This window comes from Vombatus ursinus, unplaced genomic scaffold (assembly GCF_900497805.2).
Source record: "Vombatus ursinus unplaced genomic scaffold, bare-nosed wombat genome assembly UNPS02000512.1, whole genome shotgun sequence".
Lineage (NCBI taxonomy): Eukaryota > Metazoa > Chordata > Mammalia > Diprotodontia > Vombatidae > Vombatus > Vombatus ursinus.
In genome coordinates this window covers 1-11,650 of record NW_020940290.1, presented here as the reverse complement: position 1 = coordinate 11,650, position 11,650 = coordinate 1, and the positions used below count along the sequence as shown (strand labels likewise).

The 11,650-nt window shown below is 40.1% G+C and overlaps 1 protein-coding gene across 1 annotated transcript; it reads left to right on the top strand.

Moving 5' to 3' along the window:
- Positions 1-807: 807 nt before the first annotated feature.
- On the top strand, positions 808-10,405 carry LOC114039149 (zinc finger protein 90-like; the record flags this gene model as incomplete). Its single annotated transcript, XM_027856845.1, has 4 exons — positions 808-863; positions 1,216-1,304; positions 9,408-9,534; positions 10,310-10,405. Coding segments are annotated over exons 2-4 (256 nt in total), but the record flags the coding sequence as incomplete, so codon positions are not given.
- Between the last annotated feature and the right edge of the window lie 1,245 nt (positions 10,406-11,650).

Genomic DNA, 11,650 nt, shown 5'->3' with positions numbered 1-11,650 from the left:
GGACCAGATGAGACAGTCCTTGTAAAGTACTCAGCCCTGCCTGGAACACAGGAAGCTCCCCCTAAACGTTAGCTCTTAGTTTTACTGAGCCCATCCACCAGACGACGGGCATTCCCCAGGCACAGCTACACGCTCTCCACGTCTCCTGGTTTCCCTCGGGTCGGTCTCCTTGACGGAGGAACCAGACACAAAGAAGCACGGCTTCCCCCTGGCCGGCACCCCCTTGACCTCTCCTGCTGCCCCGGGCCCACTCATGTCCTGCTCCTCCTGGAAGCCCCAGGGGGCTGAGCGAGCGCTCCTGGCAGCCAGCCCCAGCCCCTGGTTTCCCTCCTCAGAGCCGTGGCTTCCCTGCGTGTTTGTGTCACTTCCTGCGGGAAGAGGACGGCGCACAAGAAGCATTTCATTAGAGCCGCGGCCCGTGGTGACTGGCTGCTGGACTAGGAGAGACTGCGGGCTGGACTAGCCTCGTAGGAGCCACAGGACCCCTCGAGGTCTGGGACCCCACGCCTGGTGACTCTCCGTGGGCTCTGGGGCTGTGAAGACCAAGCAGGAGGTAAGGGGAGGAGCGGAGGGGGCGGGGCTATTGGCAGAAAGGGCGGGGAGGGGCGGGGCAGGCAGGGAGGCCCGACCGTATTCCGGGCCGGGGGGAGGGGCCGAGAACCAGGCATGCGCAGAAGGCTCCTCAGCCTCCAGACTACCATTCCCAGAAGGCCGTGCTCGCCTCCTGAGCATTTTCCAAGCCCAAGGGCGGGAGGACTAGACTTCCTTCTTACCATGACACTTCCGCTTCCTTTTCTCTCTGCCTCTTCCATGCTTGCTGCTTCCCGCTTCCCCTTCTTTGTGCTGAGCTGACGTGTGACGAGGTGAGCGGGGGCCGAGAGCGGGGCCAGGCCCAGGAGGAGCTGGCTGCGGAGTGCGGCGGGGTTGGAGCACCGGGGACTGGCTGGGGAGCACACGGGGAATGGGGGGAGTGTCCGCCAGAGGAGGAAGGAAGCCCGCGAGGGGCTCCCAGGGGTCTGGGAGCGCACGGCCCGTGCGTTGGGGGGGGGTCGAGGGTTGGAGGCCGACCAGGCGGATTCTAATCCTCCTTCAGTCACGCCCGCATCCCCTGCCCCCTCCCTGATCTTCCCGCAGTGGAGAAGTGGGAATGTCTGGTTTGAGCAGGGCAGACCCCCAGCGTGACCCTCATTCTCCTGCTTCTCCTTTCCTCCCCAGCTCTACCTTCGGTGGCCTCTGTTCTGCCCCAGGAGGACAGCCTGGAGGAAGAGGGAATGGCTCCTGCCCTGACAGCCAGTCCCGGGAAGGTGAGTGACAATTGCTGCTTTCCTGCACTAGGATCTCAGGCCAGAGACACTGAGATTGGTTTCTTTGTCCTGTGCTGTAACACTGGGAATTGTGGGAATCAGAGAATCATATAACCACAGACACCAATTTATCCTCTCCACACACACACACCAAAGCACTTACATTTACTTTGTGGGTTTTTTTTTAACTTTTCAGTTGTAAACCCTTTCACACCTTCTTATCCTTCCCCCACCCATTGAGAAGGGAAACAATGGGATAGACATTATGCCTGTAAAGTAATGCAGAACAGTTCCATATTAACCCTGGTTGAAAAAAAAAATGCATGAAAAATGAAAGTGAAAAAGAATGTGCTTTAATCCTCATTCGAAGTTATCAATTCTCTCCGTTTTTTATAATGCGTCCTTTAAGCTTTTCATGGATATTGTATTCATCAGAGTGGCTGAGTCTTTCAAAGTTAATCATTATTGCAACCACTGTCCTCAGTCTTCCTAGTTCTTGTCACTTTTCACATTTATTGATGTTATTTATAACTTATGGGATAAATCAAGCATTTTCATAACATAATAGAATAAAAAAGAATTACATATGAATTTGCTAATCTGTTATGTTCTACTTGTTATTCCTTTTAAATGTATAACAAAGTTACCATGTAAATTTCTTATTTTTTCTTTTCTTTTTTTCTCCCTCCCCCCCACCATGGCTACTATTAGACACAATTAGGAGTGTATGTGTGTTTGTGTTTGTGTGTATGCATGTATGTATATATGTGTATGTAAAATTATTCTAGACATCCTTTTATTTCTTTCTCTGGATGCAGATAATGTCTTCATATGTCCTTCATAGTTAATTTGGGTATTTATAGTAATCCAAATAACTTATTCGTTCAAATTCGTTCTTCAAACAATATTGCTATTAGTCTTTACAATGTTCACTTGGTTCTGTGTAAGTCTTTCTAACATCATTGAGCTCATCATTTCTTATATTATAGTAATATTCCATCGTGATCATATACCACGACTTGTTCAGCCGTTCCCCAATTGATGGGCATCCCTGTAATTTCCAGTTCTTTGCCACCAGAAAGAGAGCTGCTAGAAACATTTGAGAACATATAGGTTCTTTTTTTTTTTTTTCCTAATCATCTTTGAAAATGGATCTAGTATTGGTATTGCTGGATCAATGAGTATAGATAGTTTAATAGCTTTTTGGGCAAAATTGCAAGTTGCTGTCCAAAATGGGTGGATCAGTTGACAATTCCATCAAGAATGAATTAGTGTCCCAGTTATTCCACATCCCCTCCTAAAATTTGTTGCTTTCCCCATCTATCTTTTCAGTCAATCTGATAGGTATAAAATGATATCTCGAGGTTGTTTTAATTTTCATTCTCTAATCAGTTATGATTTAGGGCATTTTTTCCTGACTATAAATTGTTTTGATGTCTTTGTTAGAAAACTGCCTGTTCATATCTTTTGGCCATTTATCAATTAAGGAATGATTTGTATTCTTACAGATTTCACAAAGTTCTTTATATATTTTAGATATAAAATCTTTATCTAAGAACCATCTAGAAAATATTTTCTCCAATTTTTTGCTTTCCCTCTGATTTTGGCAACATAGGCTTCATTTATACAAAACCTTCTAAATTTAATTTAATTTAACCTGGAGCCAGGATGGCAGTGTAAAAAAAGGCAGGGACTCCTCTGAGGCCTCCCCCAAACCCCTCCGAATACCTTTAATAATTATTCTAAACAAATTCTAGAGCAGTGGAACCCACAAAAAGTCAGAGTGAAACAATTTTCCAGCCCAAGACAACTTGGAAGGTCAGCAGGAAAGGTCTATTGCACCTTGGTGGGAGTGGAGCACAGGTTGAGTGAGTACAGCCCCATTCTGACCATAGAAAATTGCTATGGTGACAAGGAAGATAAAAACACACACTCAGAAGAAAAAGTCAAAGCTCCTACATCCAAAGCCTACAAGAACAATATTCATTGGTGTCAGGCAATCAAAGAGCTTAAAAAGGATTTTGAAAATCAAGTAAGTAGAGGAGAAATGAGAGTGATGCAAGAAAGTCATGAAAAATGAGTCAACAGCTTGGTAAATGAGACCCCCAAAAAATGTTGAAGAAAATAACTCCATAAAAAACAGAGTAGGCCAAATGGAAAAAAATGGAAAAATTCACAGGGAAAAAAATGGTCTCCAGATTTCCTCCACAAACAGATGGAAAATTTCCATTAAATGAATGGAGAGCAGCAGAAATAAAGGGGTAAAGTAGTTGTCCTCCTAAGAAAACTTGAGATGACCTCAGAAAAGAGAGGACCTCCAAGGGCTCAGTCTTGGGGTAAGTGAAGCATAGTCACCTCCAAGCCAATTCCACTGAATCAACAAATAACAGGCCCTCGATCAGCTCTGTCAGGAAGCAGGCTAGGCCTCAAGAAATTTTACCTCACAGACTTTCACCTCAAACTTTTGTCTAAAGGCCAGTAGATGGCTGAGTGTAGGAAGACTGAAGAACCCTCTAGCCCCCTCCCTCTGTTTTCTGAAGCTCGATCTAGCAGAACTGACCAAAAGTTAGCTGGGGTTGTAGCTGTTGGTGAGAAGTGAGCACATAGCTGGTGAGTGCAGTGCCACAGGGAGGAAGAACATTTTGGGGGGCAGAATGGCTAGAGGCCTGAATTGTGGTTTGAGGGAGGAGAGGAGTCTCTACGTTGAGCCCTTTGACAGAATTCCAAAAATAACAGTAAGCAGGACTTGAGGCTTAGGGCAACATTACCCAGAACTCGGGATTAAAACTTGGTTAGAATAATAAACTGCTGAAAATAAAAATAAGCAAGTAAAGGAAAAAGAACTCAATCATAGATCCTTTGGTGATCAACAATATCTGGGTTCATATTCAGAGGAAAATAGAGGTAAAAAAAGGCCACCCCTGCCCCATAAAGTAATGTCAAATGGTCACTCGCCCAAAAAGAACTCTTGAATGAACTTAAAATGGAACTCAAAAATCAAATGAGAGAGATGGAGGAAAAATTAGGGAAAAAAATAAAATCAATTGAAAAAACTATGAAAAGAAAGTTAGCCAATTGGAGAAAGAGGTATAAACTCTTTTGAAAGTTACATTTTATTTTTCCACTTAATAGTATTTTATTTTTTCTAATTACATGTAAAGATAGTTTTCAACATTCACTTTTGATTTTTGAGTTTCAAATTTTTTTTCCCCTCCCAGCCTTTCCTTCCCTCTCTCCTAGATGCCAAGCAGTCAGATATAGGTTATCCATATACATTCAGATTAAACATAATTGCACATTAGTCATGTGGTGAAAGAAGAATCAGAACAGATGGAAATAGCCATGAGAAAGAACAAAATAAAAAAACAAAAAAAGTGGAAATAGTATGCTTTCTCTGAATTCAGTCTCCGCAGTTCTTCGTTTGGATGTAGTAGATAGCATTTGCTATCATGAGTCTTTTGGAATTGTCTTACGTCATTGTATTGCTGAGAAGGGCCAAGTCTGTCAAAGTTGATCATTACACAGTTTTGCTGTTACTATGTAAATGTTCTCCTGGTTCTGCTCACTTCAGTCAGCATCAGTTCATGTAAGTCTTCCCCTGTTTTTCTGAAATCTGCCTGGTCATTATTTCTTATAGCTCAGTTGTATTCTATTCCATTCATGTACCACAATGTGTTCAGCCATTCCCTAATTGATAGGCATCCTTTCAATTTCCAACTCTTTGCCACCAGAAAAAGAGCTGCTGTAAATATTTTTGCACATGTGGGTCCCTTTCCCTTATGTTCTCTTTGGGATGCAGACCTAGTAATGGTATTGGTGGATCAAAAGATGTGCAGTTTAGGAGCAGCTAGGTGGCACAGTGGATAGAGCACCAGCCCTGGATTCAGGAGGACCTGAGTTCAAAGCCAGCCTCAGACACATAACACTTAATAGCTGTATGACCCTGGGCAAGTCACTTAACCACATTGCCTAGCCAAAAAAAAACAAAAACAAAAACAAAAAAAACCAAAAGATGTGCAGTTTTATAGCCCTTTGGGCATTGTTCCAAATTGCTCTCCAGAATGGTTGGATCAGTTCACAACTCCATCAATTCTTGTTGGGCTTTTGTCTAAACTGCATGTTTATTTGAGGCTTGGTTATAGATTTTTTTTGTTGTTTTCTTCTAATAAATTTAACATGTGACTTTCAAAACTGTCCTGTTTTTCTTTTTCAGCTTCCTTCTGTTCTCTTCTGTGCATCTTTTTCTTTTTTTCTGACAATACTATCTCTAGCTCTCTTCCTTTTAAATCCTACCCTCTCCTCGCTCCTCCAGTAGAGAAAAAAACCACAGTGCACTTATAGCCAGTAAGCATAGTCATGTAAAATAAATAAACAAGTTTGTCACCACTTTTCTGTCAGAATTTAGTAGCATGTTTCATTATCAGTTCTCTGGAGTCATGACTGATCATTGAATGGTATTGCCATTTGTAAATTGTTTTCTTAGTTCTGTTGTTTTCTCCCTTCATTGCTTCATACAAGTCTTCCTATTTTCTTTAAAAGTATCATTTTCATGATTTCTTATGGCACAATAATATTCCACTTCGTGAAATGATGAGGTATTTTCCAGTTGATGTGTATCCCTTTGTTCCTAATACTTTACTATAACAGAAAGGACTGTTAGAAATATTTTTGTCCTTATGAGTAGTCCTTTTCCACTTTGTGTTTTTGATGTCTTTGGGAGTATAGACCTACTATTGCTTTGGCTAGGTCAAAGAAAACACACTGTTGAGTGGTTTTCTGCCCTCATTCTGAATTGCTTCCTGTAGTGGCTCTGCAAATTGACAGCTCTACCAGCACAAGTGACTTATGTACTTAACAATAAAAGAGAAAAACAACCATGTCAATTAATTGGACATGAAATTCAGTAAGTCAATAGTGAGCAAACATTTATGAAGCTCTTATATGCCATGGCATATAATATAATGATATATATAATACAGAATAATATAATATAATAATAACAGGGCAACAAGGCCAACTACTACACTGATAGTAAATTCTTCAACTTGAAAAGGGCTACATGCCAAGACCAAAGTGGAGGGAATGTTGGTGTGTGCCCTCAATGAAGCCTCTGAAGATGAGATTTAACAAAGTATGGATCGATTCTCTGCTGCTTGTGTTAATTTTAGCCTAACAGTTAACACCAAGAAACAGTGTTCCATCAGCCCGCAGCACATCATCCATATGTGGAACCATCAGTTACAGCAAATGGAGAAGTTTTGAATGCTGTGGATAAGTTCACTTCCTTTGGCAGTATACTTTCTAGGGATGTACACATTGATAAAGAGATTGATGCTAGCATTGCCAGAGGTAGCTCAGTGTGTGGAGGCGCCAAACTAAAGTATAGGAGAGAAGAGGTTTTAGACTGATTACCAAAGTGAAGGTCTACAAGAGTTGTGGTGAGGGCCTCATTGTGGTATGACTGTGAAACCTATACTAACACCTCGCCAGGAAATTGAATCATTTCCATTTGGATGTGATTAGGAAGATTCTGAAGATGACCTGGCAGGATAAGATAAGACACATTGAGATCCTTACTCAACTCAACTGCTAAGCATTCAAGTTCTACTGAAGAGAGGGCAACTACAGTGGACTGGCCATGTCATTCAAATGCCACATGTATGCTTGCCAAAGCCTCTTTTGTGGAGAACTCACACAGGACAAATGCTCACTTGCTGAGCAGAAGAAGGGATGCTAGGACACTCTCAGGGTCTCTCTTAAGAACTTTGGAATGGGATATGTAACCTGGGAGACACTGGTACAGGAATGCCCATCATGGCATGCCCTCATCAGAGAAGGTGCTGTGCTCTGTGAGCAAAGCAGAATGGAAGTAGCTCAAAAGAAATTTGAGATGATCAAATTTAGAGAATTCACCCCAAATGTTCACATGGACTATTTTTTTGTCAGTTACACGTAGTTCAGCATCTTTTTCTTATTATTTATATTTTTGTAGTTTTTGTGTATTATATTTTGTTGCATCTGCTTATTTTGCACTGTCAGTTAATGCCTATCTTCAAATGCTTCTCAGAATTGCTCATATTTGTCATTTTTAACTATATAAATGACTGTTATTCATATGCTATTTTTTTCTAGCTATTCTTTACTGGTGAGAATTCAGTTTGTTTCCAGTTCTTTGCTGCCCCAAAGAGTGCTCTTATGAATGTTTTTGTCCAGAAACTCAATTGTGGCCTTGGTCTGGTGATAGAGAAAGGGAATGGCAACATTGTACATTGAGAATAGCCCTGGATTTGAAGCCAGGAGGACCTGCGCTCAAAGTGTAGATCCACCATTTACTCCCCTTGTGACCTTAAGCAAGTCAACTTTCCCTCTGAAGGCCTCACTTCCCTAATTTGTAAAATGAGAAAACTGGATTGTAAAGTTTGTTTCCTCTCTAAATACATGAATTGGAAAGTCATGGTCCTTTAACACCCTTTTCAACAGTAAGAAATTGTTCACGTGCTGTTACAGACAGGAGATTGTAGTCCCCCGTGCTTGCCTTTGCTCTTGTGGTTCCAGGAGTCTGGAACACAATCGTGTTTATTTCAGAGCGCCAATTGGATGGAAAGAGCAAGGGAACTGTCTCACTTGTGAAGAGATCAGGCTGATTGGTCAAAGAAACTGTACTTGTTTAGATTGGAAGTGAAGACTTAGGACCACATGATAGCTATCTTCAGCTATTTCATTTTCATTGTTTATTTCAGCAAGTAGAAAAGAAATTGGCCATATTACTCCTTCAGCTCAGAGGATAGAAGTAGGAGCCACAGGTGTTCTTTGTAAAAAAGAACAAAAATGAAGGACATGTTTAAAATTGATGTCATTGGAACTATTTACAACAATAAGCATTTATTAAATACCTACATAGTGCCAGGCACTGCGCTAAGTGCTGAGGATACCAAGGATGGCAATAATAGCTCCTTCCCTTAAGGAATTTACAAACAAATCAGAGGGGAATCTTTTTTTAAATTTTTATTTGTTCAATTTTTAATTTATGGAATAAAATAAGGATTTCCAATACATAATATAAAAAAAAAAGGTAATTGTATACGTAACTAAAAATCTTATTTTCTACAACTTGCTATTCCTTTTAAATATATAATAAAGTTTCATTCTCCCTCCCCCCAACTCTAGAGATGGCTATAATTAGATACAAATGTGTGTGTGAGTGTGTGTGTATATGTAAAAATCATTCTATACACACTTCTATTTATTAGTTCTTTCTGGGAGAGGAATTCTTAAGTGTCTGCTATATACTTGTACTGGGATGCAAATAAATAAACAAAACAATTCCTCATGGCAAGTGAAAGATGAAATGGCTGAAGAAACAAAGCTTCAATCTTTTGGGCATATCAGTATATTAAGCAATGTATGGCAATTGCACAGAAAACTAGGACCAGGCCCCTTCCTCATCTTGGAGCTGGACCCTGAATAGGGGAAGACATACTTTTGTAAATTAAAAACAATCAAAGAGGACCAATTAATTAAAAGCAAATACTAAAATGTTAGGTAATCTGATTTCTAATTGGAGGAACGATTGGGGACTTTTCATGTTGGGAGGGGGAAAGGCAACAGGTTCAGTTCCCTAAATTCAGAATGAGGTGTCCTACTCCCCTAAAGTAGTATACAATTGTTCAGTATGGGACCAGTTTTCAGATAAGACATATGGGTTGCTTCAGATGTACAATTGTGAGAAAACTCCTTTTGTCCATCTTTTTGCATCTGACTAGGTTTCTGATCAGCATAATCCAGGTCCTTACTTAAGGACTAAACAGCAGGTAGAGAAGGTCTCATTTCTCAGCCATACAAGGCTAAGTTCAAACAATGCAATAAGGTTTTCTCACAAGGCAGAAATTGGACTAGACCTATAATTGAACAGAGAAAGAACTGAGCTAGCCCCAGAATTGGGTCACAAAGTGGGGTCAATGTGGTTGACTCAGTTGCCTCAACTCCCTGTACCACTTGCTGTCCTAAAACCCTCAATTCCCTCACCTTAATGGCAAGTAGTTTATATTTGAACTTCATAACAGAGCTGTACCTGGATAAGCACAAATATTTTTGATATTTCAGGAATCAGTGACATTCAAGGACGTGGCTGTGGAATTCACCCAGGAAGAATGGGTACAATTGAACCCATCCCAGAAAAAATTGTACAGGGATGTGATGCTGGAGAACTATAGGAACTTGGTCTCTTTGGGTAAGAACAGCTATCCCTTTCCAGTCTTTATACATACTATGAGAGCAAGATTTTAACAGTTATTCTTTGGCATACAAAAGGAAACTCTTCCTAATCCTTTTGTAGACAAGAGACAGATTACTTGTGTTACCTATTTCCAGAAAAAAGGTCCAAGCTTAGTATGCCTGGAAATTGATTTCTTGATTTGTTATTATTGTTGAGAATGTATCTTCCCCTCTCAGTTGCTTCAAATCCAAGATATTCTTTTTAATCCCAGTATAGGCTTCATCATGCAGTGTTCCCACTGCCTAAGCAAGTCAGTGGGTCAAATGAACTATTTTTTCCCCAAGTCCCACTCAGTAATCCAATTTACCATGACATAGAGTATCCTTCCAGTGGTCCTTTGTACTATCCTTGAGGTCTTCCTAGCATGCCTACTTTTTTTCCAAAGAGGGTTTGAACTCGTTTTGAATTCTTTTATTAAGTTTTGTGGATACTTCTTGAACAAAAATTTAATTTCTCCTTCCCCTGCCACCAAAAAAAAAAACCAAAACAATAAAAAGAAGAAAAAACCCTACTTCTCCCTTCAACCAACCCATTGAGCCCCCCATGGTTGAAGAAAAAAAAATCCAGACAAAATCAGCTAACATAGTGCTCTTGGGGGTATGAAATATATCCTGCACCCTTATTTCCCCCACCTTTCTACTAAAGTTGGAGGGAGTATTTCATCTATCTGTTCGATGATCGAACTCAATATGAGATGACTGCCTAGCACTTTTTCATTTTCAATGAACAGGACTTGAAGTTTCCAAACCAAATGTGATTTACCAGTTGGAAAGAAAGGAAGCATCTTGGATGCCAGAGGCGGATATTGCAAGAAGCAGCTGTCCAGGTGACTACATAAAACCAAGCAGATGGGTCATTGCAAACTAGGAATCTGTTGGTCATTTTAGGTCAGAGCTCTTGAAAAACATTGAACAAAGTGATCTATGAAAGCTTCTTGGGCCTGTTGAGAGGAATTGAGACTTTTAACTTCATTTTTTACCTTAAGAAGTTTTTACCTTAAGAAGTACTTTTTTAATGTATCTCTTTACTGAAATGTACCTCCACTCTCAAAGAAAGTTGTTGCCTCAGGACAGGGCAGTTATATCTCTTCTATTCATTGAAGATCATCTTAATTCTCTTGCCTCACTTGCATGAATTCATTCTTTTAAAATAAGCACATTATTTAAGGTATTAAGTAATGTGCTCTTTTTGTTTGTGAATTCTTTTCTGATGTTTTCTTCTGCTTTGTGTTTATGATTATATTGCTTTGCTGCTACTTTTAAAAATAATCCTAACCTAATTCCCCTTTCTTCAGTCTGTCGTGTTATGTGTCATCCTGTTTTTTTCTTAATGCTTTGAAATTATGTTTATAAAGGCATATTACTATGTTCATATGACAGGACGTGTATAGCCATAACCCCATCATTGGACCTATAGATTTCCATTATTTTTCTATTTTTTTTAAGAATACTTTTTTTTTTAGGTAATGGGGTTAAGTGACTTTCCCAGGGTCACACAGCTAGTAAGTGTCACTTGTTTGGTCTGAGGTCAGATTTGAACTCAGGTCCTCCTGACTTCAGGGTAAGTGCTCTATCCACTGCACCACCTGGCTGCCCCTTATTATTTTGCTCTTTCACAAAAAGCTGTTGTGAAAATTTACTGAAAATGCTTTGTTTGCTTTCAGTAACATATTGAGGATGTAGACCTACTCCTGGGCCTTTGGGTGAAAGGGTATGAACAGTTTTGTAGTTCTAGCTGAAATTCCTATCTTTTAAGAAAAATGGCAGCAGCAGCAGCTTAATAAGTAGCTATTTCAACATAATGACCAAAATTTATCATTTTTAAAGTGTCTTGCTAATCTGAAGGCTATTTATTGCTACCTCCAAATGGTTTTCATTTTTGCTTCTTTGCTTACCAGACTTTGAGTAATGTTTCAGGTAATTATTAGTAATTTCTCTTGTCAAAAACTCCATATGTCTTAATCTCACAAATTTCAATCAATTTCTGAAAAAGTAGATGTTAGATTTTTAGAGGACATTTATAGCAACAATTGTCATGTTTTCACTCTCATATTTCTTCTTTATTCTGTTTA